This window comes from Colobus angolensis, unplaced genomic scaffold, assembly GCF_000951035.1.
Source record: "Colobus angolensis palliatus isolate OR3802 unplaced genomic scaffold, Cang.pa_1.0 Scaffold38, whole genome shotgun sequence".
NCBI classification, from domain to species: Eukaryota; Metazoa; Chordata; class Mammalia; order Primates; family Cercopithecidae; genus Colobus; species Colobus angolensis.
This window is the reverse complement of record NW_012117154.1, coordinates 3,078,432-3,100,265: the sequence shown is the minus strand read 5'-3', so window position 1 is coordinate 3,100,265 and position 21,834 is coordinate 3,078,432. Positions and strand designations below refer to the sequence as shown.

General features: G+C 41.8%; 1 protein-coding gene across 1 annotated transcript in view; it reads right to left on the bottom strand.

Annotated features, from left to right (window-relative positions):
- Positions 1-2,414: 2,414 nt before the first annotated feature.
- SH3BGR (SH3 domain binding glutamate-rich protein) overlaps positions 2,415-21,834 on the bottom strand; it is a 52,876-nt gene continuing 33,456 nt past the window's right edge. The window contains 4 exon segments of the mRNA XM_011954047.1: positions 2,415-2,836; positions 5,449-5,584; positions 7,757-7,786; positions 17,017-17,109. Coding sequence (XP_011809437.1) covers positions 5,483-5,584; positions 7,757-7,786; positions 17,017-17,109 — 225 coding nt within the window. The 3' untranslated portion in view covers positions 2,415-2,836; positions 5,449-5,482.

Genomic DNA, 21,834 nt, shown 5'->3' with positions numbered 1-21,834 from the left:
TCCATCTCAAAAAAATAAATTAAAAAAAATAAAAATTAGTCAAACAAGGTAGTGCACGCCTATAGTCCCAGATACTCCAGCGGCTGAGGCAGGAGAATCACTTGAACCTGGGAGATGGAGGGTGCAGTGAGAGCGCCACTGCACTCCACCCAGGCGACAGAGCGAGACACTGCCTCAAAAACAAACAAAAAAAATTGTAAATATTTCCGAAGAATCTTTGCAGGAAATACAGTTCATTCTCTTCCTATACCTTTCACATTTCATTGAGAAAACTAAGAACTCAAAGACAACCACAAACCAAAGGAACATTTCCATCCAAAGAAACGAGAGGGAGCCCACAAGGGGAGAGTGGGGAAGGGAGAGTGTATTGTTCAGTGACTGGAAAAAAAATACTCAAATTTTTGTGTAGTTGCCTTTCTAATTAAAAAAAAGAAAAAAGAAAAAAACAATTCTTTTGCATGTTCAGACCTCCTTTATACTATTAAACCAAGCCTTTGAACTTCAATTCACTTCAGATCAACATGCAATTATTCCATTTCTCTGGTCTCTTTTGGTTTTTTCCCAAAATGATTTTTCCTTATTCACTTGGGGTTTCCTTTTGAGTTATTCTTTTTTACAGATTCACAATACTGCTTAGTTTCTAGAAGCTTCCTGTATTGAAAAGCGTTCAGATTTTTTCATCATATTTTGATACCACACAGTCCATATTTGGAATTCTCCTCACTGTGCCACTGGATTGCTAACCATGGAAGCTTGAAGGGACAGCTGAAGCCAAAACTAGAACTGATACCATCCATAGGGTACTATTGATCTAAGTGATTTTTGCATTTCAGTGATACTTTAAAGAAAATCAAACAGGAGCAAATACAAATACCCTTCTAAAATGTTAATGTTTTTGACTACAGGAAAACAATATAAGAAAAAAGTAATTCAATTTAAATAAGTGGTCTGGGTTTTTATCTTTGCTTATTGTCAGCACAGGTATTTATTTTCATTTTTTAAATATGAGAAATAGCAAGGTGGGCAGATCTCTTGAGGACAGGAGTCCCAGACCAGCCTGGCCAATATGGTGAAACCCTGTCTCTACTAAAAATACAAAAAGTAGCCAGGTGTGGTAGCATGTGCCTGTAATTACAGCTACTCAGGAGGCTGAGGCAGGAGAATTGCTTGAACCTGTGAGGCGGAGGTTGCAGTGAGCCGAGATCCTGCCACTGAACTCCAGACTGGGCGGCAAAACAGACTCCATTTCAAAAAAAAAAAAGAGAGAGAGAGAGAGATAGGAGGAAAATTGGCACCTAGCTAAATCTATCTCCCTCCTACTCTGCCATGAAAGAGAGAAAAGTCAGCCCTGAGCAAGAAGATGGTTAAGGTCTACTTGTAAAAATTATGCAAACTTTTTAGATAGGATAATCTAATGCAATGAAATTAAAAATAGAAATAAATTTTCAATTATATGAATTTCCATTTTACTGTGGTCTTTTACCTTAAGTAAAGGGAGAAATGTTTTTAAGGCAGACTACTTCAACGATTGGAAACAAAATAACCTAATTCTATTCAAAATGCCTTTTTTCTGTTACTAGGGTAACAAGAAAAGAGCCGTTTCCCAGAGTTCATGAAAGCCACGACACTTGTGCAACTGCAGAATACACTCTGAAGTAACACCAACAGACTCTGCTACAAAATTAGGAGGCAGACTCCAAAGGGGAAAGTTTATGGCCACTCCAAGTTGAATTGCCGTAATTAACATGAAATAGGAAAACAGTACAGCAAGGAGAGGAGCCCCTCTGACAATACAGGAGCAATGTTTGCTGCAAAAACACAAGGAATCGCACATAGGCAGGGAGGTAGCAGGGTGAATATCAACAAAATCTTACAAGGAAGAAAAAATATCTACAGTAAACTAAGGCAGGGCAGGTGAGCGGAGAAATGCTATCAAACTTACCTGGTGTACAAGTCATTGGAGCTGGATCAGCTGTAGGTGAACACACACTCCTGGCCATCAGGAAGCAAAATTACAGGACCCGACCCCACAGCCATGGCTACAAATCAATTAACAGCAGGAGACACAGAAGCAGCCACTCCCTTCAGCTCAGAAACGTGTAAAGGGTACTGGGTTGCAAATTTCTGTCCTTACCATCATCCCTCCTTACCATCATCCCCACACAAGTGGATGATAGAGTTACAGTTAGATAACGCTTGTGCACAGCGTGTGTGTAATAAAAAAAATACGACATAATGAGACAATCAGTGCAATTTGAAAACACGGACCAAATAATCACTGCAATAAAAGACATCAATCCCAACGCAGGCAGAAAAGTGCTGCTGAAGGATTTAGACTTGGCAACACACAGACGGAGTTCAGGCATATGCAAGCAGGGACTATAAATAATGAAATGATGCTCCTTGGGACAGGATATTTTTCTATTAATCTTTATTTATATGATGGTTCTCTGGAAAGCATTTCATTTTCAAACCTATTTCTGAGATAAGTAGCATAAGGAGCATCTGAAGAAATACTATCGCTGTATCACAGAGAACTTCCATGCCTTGAAATCATTTTTTTCAGAGTATTATTAAGAAGATGGTCTAGCTATGCAGAGCAAAAAAGAAAAAAAAAAATCTTCCAAAGCTAAGACTTTTAGGCCCATGAAGGTATGCATAAACTGTCTTCACATTTAATTTCATATGATTCGGGAGATACATCCATGTACATCTAACCAAGTCAGGCAGCACAAGTCCTCAGTGAACCCTGGGTGTGCCAGCTTCAGGCCAAAGTATTCTGTTGAGTTTGGTTTGTGGAGAGACATTTGAAATGTTGCTTCATAGCTTCCATTTTCTAAAAGAAAAAGCAAATATTAGGGAAAGACTGTTAGAGAAAGACACAGAATGTTTACCATAATCTTCATCACTTAACATACAATACAGGAAAGTGTTGCCTTTTATTTTCATCATTTGCTCCCCACTGAAAGGAAATTCCTCTCACGGAAAACCAAGCTAGATTTATATCCTTTCTCTGCACGAACACATATCAAACACCATAAGGAAGTCAACATCTCCAATTATAATTTCCCACTGTGTTTGCATGGAAAATAGGTTGAACTGACAGGTTGGTCCTAGAGGGGGAGCTCTAAATGGTTCATGGCTACAACAGGGGATGGTATTAAGTGGCCACCTTTTGGGAGGTAGAAACCAGTCTCATATTGGATATTATTCGCCCTGGGACTCAAACATCAATTTAGATTCTAGGTCAGATGTGGTGGCTCATGCCTGTAATTCCAACACTTTGGGAGGCCAAGGTGGGCAGATCACTTGAGCCTAAGAGTTCGAGACCAGCCTGGGCAACATGGCGAAATCCCATCTCTACAAAAAATACAAAAATTAGCCAGGCATAGTGGTGCGTGCCTGTAATCCTAGCTACTCAAGAGGCTGAGGTGGGAGGATCACCTGAGACCAGGGAGGTCAAAGCTGCAGTGAGCCATGATCTTACCACTGCACTCCAGCCTGAGTGACAGAGTGTGACCCTGTCAAAAAAAAAAAAAGATTGACTCCAACTCCAACTATGGGAAATGAGAATTCTTTCATAGTTCCATTCATTGCCTTGTTCTGTCTAAAATAGTCTTTTCAAATAAAATGCGTGGATAATCTATGAGTTATGAGATGGGTTTGTTTTTGGAAGCCAAATAGTTTGCAGAATACCTGACTGCACCATCATGTCGCATTTTAAAGGTTATTGACTCCCTTTGGGAGTCCGTGGCTGGGATTTAGGGTGCTGCCTGGTTTACTCCTTCACTGTCAGGCATTTTGACCTTACAACAGACTAATAGGGACTGGATTCCAAACTAGAACCCATCAGAGAAACAGGCAGAATGTGCTAGCCACAACTGTAACTTGCCTTTTTTCCTTTCTTTTTTGGAAATGGCCTATAAAGAAGCCATCTGTCTACATCAAAGATTCTCTCTCGGCTGTGCCATTTCACATCCAATATTTCTTTATAATTATCACATTAAAACTGCACAATTTTTAAAGAACTTTCCAAGTTGAGTGAACAGACATGGATTTAAACAGGACCAACGAGTCTGTTACTGTGAGTTTTGCTTTGTTTTGTTTCTGGTATGATAATAAATATCATATTTTCATTTTCTACCATTCTTCAGGTAGAATATCTTAAGCTTGCCAGTTTTCTTTTTTTAAAAATGAGTCCCAACCCACTCCTTGGAAATGGAATTGTAACCAAGTGGCAAACAGAGGGCCTTAAAGTAGAAGTCTATGGGTCCAAAGCATGAAAGAAACTCCCTGGAGAGACATCAAATCGTGGGCTAGATTCACTTTCTCATTCAAGCAAATGAATGACAAAACCTTGATGCTCCAATAACAAACTGTGATGGCCACTCTCACTAGCTCCAAGATGCTCTAAAAATAGATTAAGTGCTTTTTATATTAGCTTTTTATTTATAAGTCTATTAAGAAGGGACATCCCTACTATTCAGATTGGCCCCCCAGATTAACTAGACGCAGAGCACAGATTGGTGTGTTTACAAACCTTGAGCTAGACACAGTGCTGATTGGTGCATTTACAATCCTCTAGCTGGACATAAAAGTTCTCCAAGTCCTCCCCAGATTAACTAGACACAGAGCACTGATTGGTGTGTTCACAAACTTTAGCTAGACATAGGGTGCTGAACGGTGTATTTACAATCCTTTAGCTAGACATAAAGGTTCAAGTCCCCCACCCGACTCAGGAGCCCAGCTGACTTCACCTAGTGGATCCCACACCAGGGGCCAAAGGCGGAGCTGCCTGCCAGTCCCACACTGTGCACTGCAGTCCTCAGCCCTTGGGCAGTTGATGGGACCCGGCGCCACGGAGTGGGGGGCGGCGCTCGTCCCAGAGGCTTGGGCTGCACAGGAGCCCCCGGCGGGGGCGGGAGGGGGGGCAGGGGCAGCTCAGGCATGGCTGGCTGCAGGTCCCGAGCCCTGCGCCGTGGGGAGGAAGCTGAGGACCCGCGAGAATTCCAGCGCAGTGCCGGCTGGCACAGGTGCTAAACCCCCCACTGCCCAGGGCAGCAGTGCCGGCTGGCCACTCCCAGTGCGGGGGGTCAGCCAAGCCCACGCCCACCCGGAACTCGCGCTGGTCCGCGAGCACCGCGTGCAGTCCCGGTTCCCGCCCGCCCGTGCCTCTCCCTCCACACCGCCACCCGTGCCTCTCCCTCCACACTGCCGGGCAAGCAAAAGGGAGCCGGCTCTGGCCTCGGCCAGCCCAGAGAGGGGCTCCCACAGTGCAGGCTGAAGGGCTCCTCAAGCACCGCCAGAGTGGACTCCGAGGCCAAGGCAGTGCCAAGAGTGAGGGCTGCTAGCACATTGTCACCTCTCACTATTACTAAGCAAAATGTGCTGCAGATAGCATACAGTACAGTAACTAGCAGCTTTTCCACCCCAGAATCCTGTGGCTACCTGGAGAGGTGGAAGAAATGAAGCGTGAAAAGGCCTAGGAATCTTCCTCTTCTCCAGGCTCTTCTTCTCCTTCTGCAGCTTCCTCTTCCTCCTCCTCGGCTTCCCCTTCCGCGCCCTCCGTAGTTGTTAACTCCGTCTTATTTTCACAAAAATTACGTTAGTATTAAGGAGTGTAAGGGCCATGGATACAGTGAGAAAAAGACTGTAAAAGGCTGGACTAGAGGTCAGAGCCTCCCACACCCCACCACACAACACACAAATACACATACCACACATGCCACACACATGCCACACACATACCCCATACACACACCACCCACACACACCACAGAAACACACATGATACAGCACACACACCCCCACACACACCACCCAGACACACATCCACACACACCACATACATACCACACAGGCACACACCAGACCACACACACACCACACATCACATACCACACACAAATACACGTACAATATATCACACATACATCACACATACATCCCCTCCACACCACATATATACACCATAACACACATCACACACATACCACACACCAATCACACCACACACCATATACACCACACACAAATACACATATATCACACATACACCACACCACACATACAGACACACACACAAAAAAACATCCTTCTAAACACAGACTCCTCAATTTGGAATGGTGCTTTAGAATGATACGCTAATTCTAACAGGTTTTATAATCTCTCCTAAGCGTATAGTCTCCACTCATATTAACAAACCATTCTCAGCAAATAACCTTTACAAATTCAGAAGGTATATATATACATATATATATATATAGTTAGAAGAATAAAATACAAAAAGAATCAGCAAATCGAATTTTGTCAAAAAGGATAAGCTGTTAAATGCACAAGTTGGTTATATTTTCTTGTAACAAGCTAATTTCTTCAAGCAAAATTTATCAGCAACCTACATATATAATCTGGAATTTCTTCCAAATTAACAGCATGTTTTTATCTTATTTTTAATAATCTATTTTGAAGCTGGCCTAGCAAGAGAGAAACAAAAGAAATAATTATTGGAAAGATATAAATAATGAGAAATCATGGTGTAGAATATATTAGAAACAATCTTTAGGTCTAAGAAGAGAGGTTGGTTTGTATATTAACATTTAAAATAATGAAGCAGATCTATACTTAATACCTCCCCAAATACAGACACATTCCATGAAAAAAGGGAGACTACAAGAGTATTCATCAAAAATTGATGGGGGGTGTGTGTGTGTGTAGCTAGATTATCTGTGGTTATCTGGGTAATGAGGGTTAAAAGCTATGTTCATTTTCCTCTTCTATCTGCATTTTTTAAATTTTCTATAAAGATCATGAATTTTGTCATTTCAAAAGTTAACAAAAGTTACTTTGGGGGCATTTCTTTTGACATTTGGGACCCTCTTTAATGTTGATGACCTTGTGCTGAAATATCTAGACAAAACATGTAACTTAGTAAATTATTCTCCCTACCCTTGTGTTCACAATTTTAAATTAATTCTCTAGCATTTTAAAGTCATTAATCCAGGCCCAGTACGGTGACTCACGCCTGTAATTCCAGCATTTTGGGAGGCCGAGGCGGGTGGATCACTTGGGGTCAGGAGTTCAAGACCAGCCTGGCCAACATGGTGAAACCCCATCTCTACTAAAAATACAAAAATTAGCCAGGTGTGGTGGCGCGTGCCTGTAATTCCACCTACTCAGAAGGCTGAGACAAGAGAATCACTTGAACCCAGGAGGCGGAGGTAGGAGTGAGCTGAGATCACACCACTGCACTCCAGCCTGGACAACAGAGTGAGACCCTGTCTCAAAAAAACAAAAACAAACAAAACACAACAACGAAAATAAAGTGATTAATGCAAAGATGTTCAAAAACATCAACATAGGTAGGAATCCCTCCCTCAATGAAAACACCATTAACCACCATGCAGGATTCCTAAACCCAGTGCATTCAACAGGGTGGAAAAGGACGAGGAGCAGGTATCTCCAGCCAGTGCCCTGGCCTGGCCTGGCCTGACATCAGTGAGAAACCACAGAAGATACCTTCACCCAAGGGGGCTCAGAACAGGGTCAAGAGCCGAGCCCTGTTTCTCTCTCCACCTTCCTCAGACAAACTGATCTCCAACTTACTTTCCTTCTCAGCAGGTTAAAGGAAGATTTTCTGGGTGTGTGGGTTGCATCACTCTCATGTTATTAAGAACGTGCCTAAAGCTGCAATCCTCCCACCTAAAAGATGTTTTTATTAAGCAGATTAAGCACAGCTGTTGAAGATGGTCAACTGTACCTCTTCTGTGGCTGTCTCTCCTTCTTCTTCCTTACGTCCATAAATCAAAATTAAAGAAAAAAACATAATTCAAGTAAGCTTAAAGTCGAATCTGAAAATCAAGCAAACTATAATAAAAAACAAGCTAATCAAAATGAACAACATATTAGTTTTTCCATAAAATAAGTAAATAGCAAAGATATGATAGCTGGGTGATCCTTACTTCTTTCATACCTTGTATTTCAAGCTCTTAAAATAATTGTGAGATTAAAGACAGTTTCCCATCACTTGAACTCTTGAGAAAATGTAATTAATTATTAATGCCGCTTAGTAATACATTTAATTCTATTCTAAAGCATACCAAAGATTTATAGCGCTATCTAGTGAAATTCAGACCATATGCAAGTAATTTAAAAATTTGAACAAAAACGTATTTTCTGACTTTATGCCTTTATAACTATGTCTTTACTTCAGTTTTGAACAAATTAATAAAAGTAGGTCAAAAACTTTTCCTCTATGAGAACAAAATGATAACATTTCTGAATCACATAGTATTTTAAATACTGATTTCTGGGTAAAGAAAGAAACTTGCAAGGTAAGAGTGGGTGGGGTCACCCAAGGCTCAAATAGTCTCTATTGTGCCAACCAACAGCCCACTGGAATTTCTATTTCCCCCAAATCAAAGCAAGAGAACCAGGTTATGGTTCCTAAAAATGCCTCTAAGAAGAAAACAAAAGCTTTTCCATCCCTTCCCAGAATGGTCCCATAAACCTCCCCGGAGCCAGAGTGCCACAACTGCTTTAATTGAAGAGAGAGATGAGGTTCTTAAGAGCAGTCCCTAAAAATTCCTAATGCCTTTCAACTCAGGCAGTGAGCTCAGGGAATCATCGGCGGGGGCACTGAAAGTGATCTTGCAGTCATATACATTCTCTACCCAGCACCATGTTTATACAGATGAGGACACTGAGGCTGCACAGGGAAGTCATTTGCCAAAGTCAAAGGTCACAGGACAAGGAGTCAACACAATCAGGACTCACTGCAAGTCTATTGATTCCTAATTAAGTGTCCTTCTTACACTACCAGGTAGCCTCTCAAGATTAATAATGGAAAAATCAAAATCACAGAAGGTGGCAGAGTGCAACAGCTCATGCCTGTAATCCCAGCTCTTTGGAAGGCCGAGATGGGAGGGTCACTTGAAGCCAGGAGTTCAAGACCAGCCTGGGCAACATAGCAAGACCCTCCTCACCCCGTCTCTATAAAACATGTTAAAAATTAGCCAGGCATCCAGAGGCAGAGGTGGGAGGATCACTTGAGCCCAGGAGTTTGAGGCTGCTGTGAGCTATGGTTGTGCCACTGCACTCCAGCCTGGGTGACAAAATAAGACCCTGTCCACAAAATAAAATTTTAAAAATCAGAGAAGGTGGACCGGGCACAGTGGCTCAGGCCTGTAATCCCAGCACTTTGGGAGGCCGAGGCGGGCGGATCACCTGAGGTCTGGAGTTTGAGACCAGCCTGACCAACATGGAGAAACCCCATCTCTACTAAAAATACAAAATTAGCTGGGCGTGGTGGCGCATGCCTATAATCTCAGCTACTCGCGAGGCTGAGGCAAGAGAATCGCCTGAACCCAGGAGGCAGAGGTTGCAGTGAGTCAAGATTGCACCACTGCACTCTAGCCTGAGCAACAAGAGCAAAGCTGTCTAAAATAAATAAATAACTATCACAGAAGGCAAGTTATAGAGGATCTAACACACTCCCACATCTCCTGGCCCAACCTCATGCTTTTAGCCATTTCCAGAACAATACCTTCATAGTTCTGAGACGGGCACTGAACCTGAAAGCCTGACAGTGCCGGCCACATCTGAGTCAGTCCAAGAGGACTTTTCAGCACTGGGAATCTTCAAACTAACCTTTACGTTAAACGTCACTGGTGACACCCCAAGTTTTGGTGCTCAAATAGTGTGCAGAAGAGTCTGGCAGTTGTTGCAAAATCCAGGTGTTGCTTTCACAGTGGTGTGTTGATCGTGCCTCTTTAATCCTGCCTAATCCTGCCCATGTCTCGCCCCTCCTCTGCCATGACTGCCATCTTTGCTCACTGGGTTGCTGAAGGAAGATCCTAAAGAGTGATTATCACCTCCTCTTTTCTTTCTCATCTCCAATCCGTGCTCCAGACTGCAGCCAGAGAGATCGTTCCAAAAAGCACCCAACCTTACTGTGCTACCCTCATCCTTAGAAACTTCCATCTCCTCAAGATACTCTACCCTCCTGACACGGTTTGGCTGTGTCTCCACCGACATCTCACCTTGAATTGCAATAATCCCCACGTGTCAAGGGTGGGGCCAGGGAGAGGTAACTGAATCACGGCGGCGGCTCCCCCGTACTGTTCTTGTGGTAGTAAGTCTCACCAGACCTGATGGTTTTGTAAACGGGAGTTCCCCTGCACAAGCCCTCTTGTTTGCCACCATGGAAGACATGGCTTTGTTTCTCCTTAGCCTTCTGCCATGATTGTGAGGCCTCCCCAGCCATGTGGAACTGTGAGTCCATTAAACCTCTTTCCTTTATAAATTACCCAGTCTTGGGTATTTCTTAATTAGCAGCGTGAGAACAGACTAATACACCTCCTTAGAACAGTGAAAAGGCTGTTTGGCTCTGCGTACCCCTCTGGCCTCATCCCTTACCACTCTACTTCAGCCATCCTGAGTCACATGCAATTTTCTCACATTGGCCACACCTTCCAGGATATGCTCAAAACACTTCCAAGGAGACTTTCCTAACCTACAAGGTTGAGTTAAAGACCTTCTCACTTGTTCCCATAATCATCATTTACTTACCTGTCTCCCTCACTAGTCTATGTGTTTGGGGGCATAACCTGTGTCTTATTCATTTTTGGATCTCTGGGAACTGTCTGGCCCCTCCAGGTCACTGTCTGGAACCAACAGGCAAGCTCAATAAATACACGTTAGTGATTGGATAGAGGAACACATGAAATCTATTAGTAACTCTTTGGATCTCAAAGAACTTTAATTTTCTTCTTCACATAGGATCAGAATAAAATTCATTATATGTACCACAGAATTATTGATTATGTAGAGTTTTACATTCTTCTGAAGCCAATTATTTTTATTAATTACATTCAGCTGAAACAAATGAATTAACCAGATACACACTATTAAAAATAAGGTCAACCCGAGTTAATGGGTGCAGCACACCAACATGGCACATGTATACATATGTAACTAACCTGCACGTTGTGCACATGTACCCTAGAACTTAAAGTGTAATAAAAAATAAATAAATAAATAAGGTCAACCATAGAGCTAGCCTGGAGGGCAGTAAGAAGTCTTACAGGAATATAAGTCTCAACTTTTATAGTTAGCTAGCAACAACTACGGAGGAACCTAGCACTCTTTTTTTTTTTTTTTTTTTGAGACAAAGTCTCGCTCTTGTTGCCCAGGCTGGAGTGCAATGGCACGATCTCGGCTCACTGCAACCTCTGCCTCCTGGGTTCAAGCGATTCTCCTGCCTCAGCCTCCCAAGTAGCTGGGATTACAGGTACCCGCCACCAAGCCTGGCTAATTTTTTGTATTTTTAATAGAGACAGGGTTTCACCGTGTTGGCCACGCTGGTTTCAAACTCCTGACCTTCAGCTGATTCACCCGCTTCGGCCTCCCAAAGTGGTGAGAATACAGGTGTGAGACACTGGATCTGGCCCCTAGCACTCTTTATCAATATTTGAATTGACCTTAATATCTTAAAAGGTATGTTAAGCAGGGAAAGTGATTGCTCAGAGAATGCATAAAAATACTTAACCTCAAAAGGATAAGTAAGCTTGGAAGAACTTTGGATATTATCATCACAAGCTCCCCCAGAACATAAGCTCTGTGGGAGCGGTGACTCTGTCATTTTCATTGCCCCCTCCACAGTCCCTGGAATCCTGCCTGGCATGTGGCAGCACTCAATCTGTCCATAAAGTGTTGAATGGCTGCATTTATGTAATGCTACTCCAGCTCAGCTTCAAATCCCCCATAGAATGAGGTGGGATATATTAGTTTTAAAAATAATGGCTGGGTGTGGTGGCATATGCCTGTAAACCCAACACTTTAGGAGGCTGAGGAGGGAGGATCACTTGAGGCCAGGAGTTTGACACCAGCCTGGTCAACAGAGCAAGACCCCATCTCTACAAAAAATGTAAAAATTAGCTGGGTGGGGTGGCCTGTGCCTATAGTCCCAGCTACTCGGGAGGCCGACGTGGAAGAATCACTCGAGCCCACTATGATTATGCCACTGCACTCCAGCCTGGGTGACAGAATGAGACTGTGTCTCTAAAAAAATAAATAAATAAAAATAATAATAAGCTTCCAACCTCGGTTCACAGAATTATAAAATACTGGAATTAGGCAGATCCTTAAAAGTCATCTATGTAAAACTGAATTGACTTTCATGGTTGGCAAGTAATTACATGCACAAAAGTATTTTTTAAGATAATTATAATCACCCAGTCAATTAAGCCAAGATCTCACATAATCATCATTTGAGGAAGCACACACCTTAAAGTAATTTCACCTTGTTTTTCAGAGAAAGCCAGAAGAGAGAAACCTCACAAGTGGGAAGTCTTAGAACCTTCCACAGCAGCTATTTTTGTTGGAAACTTGGCCAGAAAAGCAGACTGCAGAGGTGGCGAGTGGCCAGAACTAAGGACAGGTGTCAGTGGTGGTGAGTGCCAGGCAGCGTTCAGTGGGAACAGGTGGCAGGCGTGGGAGAGAGTGAAGGGCTAGCCCAGCGTGACCTGCAAGGGAAGCCAGCCTCACAGCGGCTGGAAATGAGAGGACAGAGGCAGAGTCCTCTCGAGCTTCCGGCACCCCAGGGACCCAGCCTGAGACCCGTGACTCCTCCCACAAACCTCCATCAATGTTTGTCCCTTGAAACTTTTCTCAAGACTGCTATTGGAGGATGCCAAGAGGGGTGGCATACAGACCATAATCATATTGTCTGTCAAGAGGGTGGTTACAGACCATAATCATATTGTCTGTCAAGCAAGGGCCTCATGACTTTCAGATCGGATGACGGGACTGACAAAGCACACAATTTTAAACCTGCACAAGGTACAATGTTTCCAGCATTTTCTAAAGCTCTCGTGATGTCCCAGTCTGCAATTTGATTCTTAGAGAATGCCCAGAAGCTGAGCTGACTTTCTGTTTTCCTCCTTTACTCCTGAGGCGACGGTTCCTTAGCCCCTCACCCTCCCTGGGTCATCAGGCCAGGCCCCATGAGGTCCCCTATTTCTTCAAGTTACACTAAGCTCTTCCTAGGCATGAAGTCATGGTCTTCTCAGTGTTCACCCTTCTGACCTCCCAAGTCCTCCTGCCTCAATCCATTATCAAGGAGAGAATTTACATCTTGGCATCTTGTGTTTAAGAACCCTGGAGGTTGAGGAGGTGGTCAGGGGAAGTCCTCATTATTAAAGAAGATAACAGTTTTTGTTTCCATTTCTGTTGATTTTTTTTTTAATCAATGTCAAACATTAGGTAAAATATTCCTCTCCATTAAATGGAATTGTATGAATGCCTACAAGTGTGCGTCGAGTGTGCATGTTTAATAGCAGAGATCAGATGAGCCTGTCCCTGACTTGGCCACTTGCCTGGTTTATCACTCAGCTGAACACTGCCACGTTCCGGAGAAAGGTTTTTTGCTTGTTTTGTGTTTTTACTGCACACATTACAATTGTTTTCAACCCATAAATGAAGGCAGATTTTTTTTAAAAAAAGGTTAAAACTTGATATGGTTTGTCATCTAGTTAACGGAAATGCACCAACGCATCGCATTTCTGGTTTCATTATTGCATTAAGGCCAGATGAGATGCCACCATTTGGGGAAGTTGGGTGAAGGGCACACAAGACTATTATTTTTGAAACTTCCTGTGAGTCTATAGTTTTTTCAGAATAAAATGTTTAAAACTATTTCTATTCCTTCTCCTAATAAGCATGGCTGAAAGCCAGGATATGAATTGTGACTTGCTCTTTCTGCTACACAAAGCTGAGTGGGTGGAGGGGTCGGAGTAAGAGTTATTTTCTCTTTCCACACGCCACCTATTTGTTCTGGCTTTCCACCCCTAAGGAAGAAAGTGTAGGCCCTGGTTTTCAAAACCCTAGGCTAATGGGGTGATAAAGCTAGGCGGTACCTGAAAACAAAACAAAGCAAAAAAGAGCTGGGAATTGGCAAGATGGAGGTGGCCAGACTGAAGAGGAAAAAAGGATTTTCTAGGAGGGGTACTGCCCAGGCCCTGCTCGCTCGCACACAGAAACAGAGCCGGGGACCACTGGCATATTTAAGTAACAAGGCACTCTGCACAGGTAGCAGCGTACGTGGTCAGAAGGCCAGCCACTGTGAAAAGCTAGTCTGTGTCCAGCCAGAGCAGAAGGTCTGGCCCGTGCCAAGGAACAGACAGCAGAAACACCACCACAGACAAATATTCAGCACCCAATCCCTGCCCAGTCACCATTAACGACCCCGGGATGGCTGTGAGACCCTCAGGAGGACAAAAACACCCCACCCAGCTGGAAGCTCCTGCCAGCCATGAGGTGGGCACATGGAGCTGATAGAGGACCGTAAGAAAATAAAGGAAGCTGATATTCCTCGCCCGGGAGTCTTAGGAACCAAGTGTGGGCCCACGAATATTCTAAACTTTATATCCACTGCAGCGTGTTGGTTAAGGAGGGAAGCCCAGGGGCGCGCCTCTGTTTTAACCACAGCGAGCCAAGAGGAGCAAAAAGACATCACCTCAAGATGTTTTCAACAGAGCTAGGCATTTCAAAGCCTTGGATTTAGCTGACGTGTCATACCTACATGAAATTATTAGGATGTGTCTCATACTTTCAAAATCAATGTTCAAAACACACAGAGCTCTCCCTTGTCTTTCCGATTCTCTATCAGCCTGTCTATGCCTGGGGTGCCCTGGGAGGAGAGATGCCCTTATAAAAAGACCGCGATGTCCTCCCATCTCAGCTTTTTGTTTTTTTTTTTCTTTTTGAGACAGGGTCTGACTCTATTGCCCAGACTGGAGTGCAGTGGCATGATCTCAGCTCACTACAACTGCTGCCTCCCGGGTTCAAGTGATCCTCCCATCACAGCTTCCCAAATAGCTAAGATTACAGGCATGCGCCATCACACCTGGCTAATTTTTGTATTTTTAGTTGAGACGGGGTTTTACCATGTTGGCCAGGCTGGTTTCAAACTCTTGACCTCAAGTGATCTGCCCACCTCTGCCTTCCAAAGTGCAGGGATTATAGGCGTGAGCCATGTGCCCGGCCCCATCTCAGCTTTTAACAACAAACCAAAGACCGTCAAAACAAGCCAGCAAGTTCTTGAAGCACAAAATGCAAAGCATTCTAAATATCTAAGTGGTGTTTGTCTCCTTCTTAAATTTTAAAGTTCAGTCTATTTTCATATATACTCATAAGGGTTAATCATGTTTTTACAACATTTTTCATCTGTTTACTGACAATCACAGAGGGTTTTTCTAATTTAATTGAATTAAAGTAAATCAAAGAGCATGTGTTGGTTTTCAAACAGGAAAAAGTCAGAATCTGTCTTTCTGTAGGATAAATAGTATTAAAGAGTTGAAAAGTGAATTTGATAATATGATGTCAGCAATATATTCATCTAAAATAAAAATATTTTTCACTTACGGTCATTTCTTCACCATGGCCCACACGAAAATCACAAAAAAAAGTTTTTTTTAATTCCTATCAGGATTCACAAGGTTATAACTGACTTTGTCAAAGGCTCACAATTTTAAAAAGTAGTAGCAAAGAGAACGTAAAACCTGGGTGATTCATCACTTCATAGAACTAACCCAGCCCAGTGGCTGAGAAGCTGAAGCAATGCCCACCCTGGCTGCAGGAGGCAGGATCTGATTATAAACATGCTACCTCCCTGCTGGTCCCATGGGAGAAAGGGGCTGGAGTGTAATGCTTTTCATCTTTGTCTCTATATCTTAAAAGAAGCAAACTCAACTTCAAAGTATTCATCAATATGACTGTAAGGGTGCATTAGGCAACTCATGCAAAGTTCAAATTGTGAAACAGATTTTTTTTTAATTACAAGATAATGAAATCGTCACTATATTTAATTTTTAAAGTATTGTTTCTGAATTACGTAGGCTGCCATGAAACACCATCTAACTTCTAGGTCAAGATTGAAGATTTTGTCTTTCTTTAAAACAAAAACTTCAGAGTTGTAATATCAACTTTTGAAATAGCAGTCTACTTCAAATGTAAGTCTAAATATTGGGAATTTCCTTCCCTAGCCCCTCCCCGTTTAAATTCTTTAAGGTAAAGACAAATCGATGCCCAGCCCCACACCCCTTTTTCCATAGTGTGGGTGTGGGTCTCAGCCCCTTTCTAGCCACATTTTATCTGGTGAATGAGGGTCCAGCTCTCATAAAAGCTCCCGCACCTTTCCTGGAATAAATAAATTAGCAAACCATCAGAGTTGGAAAATAGTCTTTGCTACAACTGACCCAGTGGAGGAGGCCTCTGAGATTCTCCTCCAAAGAGGCCCAGACCAATGCCTACACCCCATTCCCAGCCCCACCAGGCTCCTTCCTTGGCACCTGGCTTCCCAGCACGTTTTCAGAACTCCTTGAAGAAGTAGCCCATCCCATCCCCCATTATCTCAGCTTGGCACTCACAGAAGCACAGTGTCCCCCAACATTGCCCACTCCTTATCCTGCTGCTCCTGTATGGGAACCCCTTTAGAATTAATCATGTGACTTCACCAGGATCTGCTATTTCCCTGACTGAACTTCACTGAGTGTCAATTTCCCTCCCCAAGGAGTCCTTTTGATCCTCAAGTTCCTGTTGTCTTCCCCCAGATATACTGAACCCCCTTATCTTTGTTTCCCCACTGGGCAGGGGTCCTGGGTGGGTGTAAGCTAGGAGTCTGTCATTAATCACGACTAAGCAGAAAGGGCCCTTGTTTATAAAGAGCATGCACCTAACCTAGCCATAACACCACCACAACAAATTCTCCAAGCCTTGTCTAACCGGCTCCCTCCAGGCCCAGGTTCAGGCTCCTTCGTCTTCCCTTTAGCCCTCTCTGCACCGGGACCCCAGTGCTTAACACATCAGTAGAAATTACCTGCTTCCTCCCCGGCTAAACTCGCAGCTACTCAGTCTCTTTCTGATTGCTTGTGCCCAGAGTCAAGTTGTACAAGCCCTGTAAAAGTCTCTATTGAACAGCAGAGAATCCAGTCAAACTGATGTGAAAAAGTGAACACTCACATTCTTCTCCTGGGCTTCAGGGAGGTTGCCTGCATCTTCATTGCCCTCTTTTTGTGCCTCAGTTTCTCCACCTTCTTCAGCCTTCTCTGATCCCTGGTCATAAAGGAAACCCAGGATATGAGCTCCAAAAAACCAACAACAACAACAAAAAACCAGGCCACATATGCTGTGGCTTTCGTATTTAGACACACAGTATATAAATGAAGCAAACATAGACTGCCCACTCATTAGGTCACTTAGCAACTAGAGCATAGGATCTCCAAACCCCAAAATGAAGACTGGGATGAGTCAAAGATACAACCTGTGCATTGCAGGGTAACAAACTGCCTAAGTGAAGAGTTTCAATTCACCCACTTCAGGCTGATGAGGAGAGATTCAAAGAATTCTATCTTCACACAGTGTTTTCTATTTCTTGTATGGAGGGAGGCTTATAATTTTATAGATTAAAAATTAAGAAGGGCCGGGCGCAGTGGCTCAAGCCTGTAATCCCAGCACTTTGGGAGGCCGAGACGGGCGGATCACGAGGTCAGGAGATCGAGACTATCCTGGCTAACACAGTGAAACCCCATCTCTACTTAAAAAAATACAAAAAACTAGCCAGGCGAGGTGGAGGACGCCTATAGTCCCAGCTACTCGGGAGGCTGAGGCAGGAGAATGGCGTAAACCTGGGAGGCGGAGCTTGCAGTGAGCTGAGATCCGGCCACTGCACTCCAGCCTGGGCAACAGAGCGAGACTCCGTCTCAAGAAAGAAAAAAAAAAAAAATTAGGAAGATAGATAAGGTAGAAAGATAAAGTAGACAGATAAACATATATAGATGGATAAATGGATGGATGGATGGATAATGTACAGAGACAGATAGATAAACAGACGGACAGAGGAATGGATGTATGGACAAACACGGGTAGGTAGGCAGGCAGGCAGGCAGGCAGACAGACACAGATAGATAGATAGAAATAAAGATAGATAGATAATAGATGGATGGATGGATGGATGATAATATGGTTAGGCTTTGTGCCCCCACTCAAATCTCATCTTGAATTATAATCCCCATAATGGTAATAATCCCCACATGTCAAGAGAGAGACCAGATGGAGGTAATGGAATCATGGGGCGGTTTCCCCCATGCTGTCCTCGTGATAGTGAGTGAGTTCTCATGGGATGTGATGGTTTTATAAGGGGTTCTTCCCTCTTTGTTCAGCACTTCTCCTTCCTGCTGCCTTGTGAAGAAGGTGCCTTGCTTCCCCTTCACCTTCTGCCATCATGGTAAGTTTCCTGAGGCCTCCTCAGCCATGCTGATCTGTGAGTCAATTAAACCTCTTTCCTTTATAAATTACCCAGTCTTGGGCAGTTCTTTATGGCAGTATGAAAACAGACTAATATGGATGGATAGATACAGACAACAGATGATTGATTAGATAGATGGATAGATAATAGACTGATGGGTGGATGGATAGAGAGAGAGAGAGAGACATAATAGGACCAAGTAGACATTCTGAGGAAACTAGCATGGGGACGATGGCTCGAGACACCAGCGCTTACCTCTGTGGTGCTCGGTGCCTCTCCCACTACATCGCCATTGGGAAGGGACGATGCTTCCTCGGGTGATTTTGTCACCTGCATTACGTAAAGTGAGAGTGTTTGAGAATTTTCTTAAGGACAACAGCTTGCATTTCAATGTCTTAACTATTCAAACTATATTTGTCTTCATCCTTAATCTTATCTTCACTAAGTAGGTAGGGCAGTCATTACCACCCACACTTCAGAGACAGGAAAATAAAGGCAGAAAATGTCACACTGTGGGTTAGGGAAAGGACTAGGTCTACACCTCCTCCCTGATGCTCTTTCAACTTACAAAATGGGTTCCAGCCTTTTAAAATATCAGGTTATTTTTATTACAGAGGCACTGCCAAGTTTGTGGGTGCAAATTAAGCCACACACACACCCTCCAATCCCACCCTCCTATGATAATCAGTATTAAAAATGTGATAGGGTACCTCTGCATCCTAATACATAAAGGCTATTTTAGGGGGGAATTGATTGTCATTTTTCTTTTATTTTTGTGATTTTGAAACAGAGTGGGAACACAGTTTGCATGACTTCATTTTTAGCTGAATGTACCATGGACATTTGTCGAGGTTAATTCATACGATCGATCCTATTGAATCATTATTTTTAACATCTGCTTCATATTAAATATATAATAATTTATTCATACATTCCCCAGTCAATGGGTGTTCTGAATGTTTGTATGTTTCTTCCACTACAAATAATACTATACTAAACTGAATAAAATGGTGAGGTTATTCTTACTAGTTTTCAAAAAGGTGGCAGCAATTCATATCCCCACAGTGACATATAAATGTCTCCTTCTCCTTTATCCTCATAACCAGTGAAGATGATTATTATTTCTAATGTTTACCAATATGTTGAAGAGAAAATAGAATTTCATATTTTGTTTCATTTATACATTTATCATTATTGGAAATAAGGGCATATTTTTTATAAATTTTTAGCTATTTCTATTTCCTCTTCAAATAATTGTCCTTATATGTTTTGCCCATTTTATTTTTTTCTTTTTGTAGACATTGCAGTGAATGCATTGCTCATTGTTACTTCAGTTGTTTGTCCTTTACTAGAAGTTGTTTGTCTTTTTATGGGCAAATTTATCTAACTTTTATTCTCTAAAATATCCTTCTATTACTTTATATTGTTATTAATATCTAGAGCTTTAATCCATCTGGAATTTAATTTAGTATATGATGTAAAGTCAATGTCTACATTTCTTTTCTGCCAGATAGATGGGAAATTTTGCCTATATTATATATAAACCATCATTTCCCATTAAATCCAGATTATATATTTGTCATTTATTACAATATATACATAAATTTATGTTTCTACACTATCCTACATATAAATACTGATACAATGAAAATAAAAATTAAAATATTTTATATAAACATATAAATAAAAATATATTTCTCAGATATACATATAAACATATACTGCTTTTATCATTGTAGCTTATAGGGCATATTTTAATATTTGGAAAGTCAAGTTGTTACACAAAGTCTTTTTCAAATTTTCTTGGCTCCTCTCAGACAATTATTATTCCAAATACATTTTAAGATAATGTTTCTTAGTTCCAAAAATTAAAAAATAGGATTTTGCTTGAAATAGCACTAAACATTTATTCATTTAGAAAATGTTCATTCCTTGTTGTTAAGTCATCCCACCCAGGAACATTGCAGGTTTATTTCTTCAGTATTTGTTAGTGTTCTTCAGAATAAAATTAAATTATGTTCTCCATAGAGGCCCTGTACGTTTCTTGATAAATTTGTTTCCTAAACATTTTACAGATTTTTGTCACTACCATGAATGGGATATTTTTCCTTCTTAAATTTTAACTTACTACTTAAAATTATTAACATAAACAAAACCTACAAATTTTTGTATATTTTTCTTTCATCTAGAAACTTAATAAACCATCTTATCAATTCTAACGCATTTCACTAGAGTTTTAAAGATTGTTAGGCATGCAATTACATCATATGCAAATAAAGATAATTTTTAAATTTTATCTATGTCTTGTATACATAAGACTTATTACATTATTACAATAACTACAGCTCCTAAAACAATGTTTAGTAATATGGTGATAACAGGCATGCCTATCTTGCTTCTCATTTTAATAGAAATGCTTCAGTATTGTATGGTTCATTATGATATTTATAATTACCTCTGATAAATGTTATTTTAGATTTTAAGTTGTTTCCTACTTATATTTTAATTGATTCTTAACTAGAAATACCTGATAAATTATATCAAATATCTTCTTGGCACTTATAGGTGCATTCATATGGTTTTTCTCCATTAATCACTTCATGTAATGAATTATGGCAACTGAATAAATTCTGTTTGATGATGGTGAATTATCTTTAATTCACTTCTGAATACATTTTGCTAGTATTTTATTTAGACTTTTGAGAAGGGGCATGGTGGCTTACATCTGTAATCCCAACACTTTGGAGGCCTAGGTGGGAGGATCACTTGAGGCCAAGAGTTCAAGACCAACCTGGGCAACATAGCAAGATCCTTTCTCAACAAAAAAAAAATTTATTAGCAAGGCATGGTTATGTATGCCCATAGCACCAGCTACCTGGGAGGCTAAGACAAGAGGATTGCTTGAGCCCAGGAGTCTGAGGTTGCAGTGAACCATGATTATGCCACTGCACTCCCACCTAGGTGACAGAGCAAGATCCTTACTCAAAAAACAACCAGAGATTTTACCCTCTGATTCATAACTGAGATTGATCTTGGTACAACTAAAAGTATCCTAAGTAATAGGATAGCTGCTACTGGAAACATAGAGTTTGCTGTTTGGGTCCAACAAAGTAAATGCCTGCTGAAACAAACACAATAGACAATGTTTTTCAGAAAAATGTAACAAAATACAGAATCTCCACAACACAAGACTCAGTATGTTCAAGATACCATCCAAAATACTTAACATACAAGGAACCAGGAAAATGTTACTCATTCTTAGGAGAAAAAACAACCAGTGAAGACCAACACAGAAAAGACGTGGATGCTGGAATTTGCAGACAAGGATTTTAAAGCAGCTATTAAAACTATGCTCAAAGATATAAAGGCAAACATGCTTGCAATGAATGAAACAACTGACATTCTCAATAGAAAAACAGAAATTATAAAAATCAAACGCCGGGCGCGGTGGCTCAAGCCTGTAATCCCAGCACTTTGGGAGGCCGAGACGGGCGGATCACGAGGTCAGGAGTTCGAGACCATCCTGGCTAACA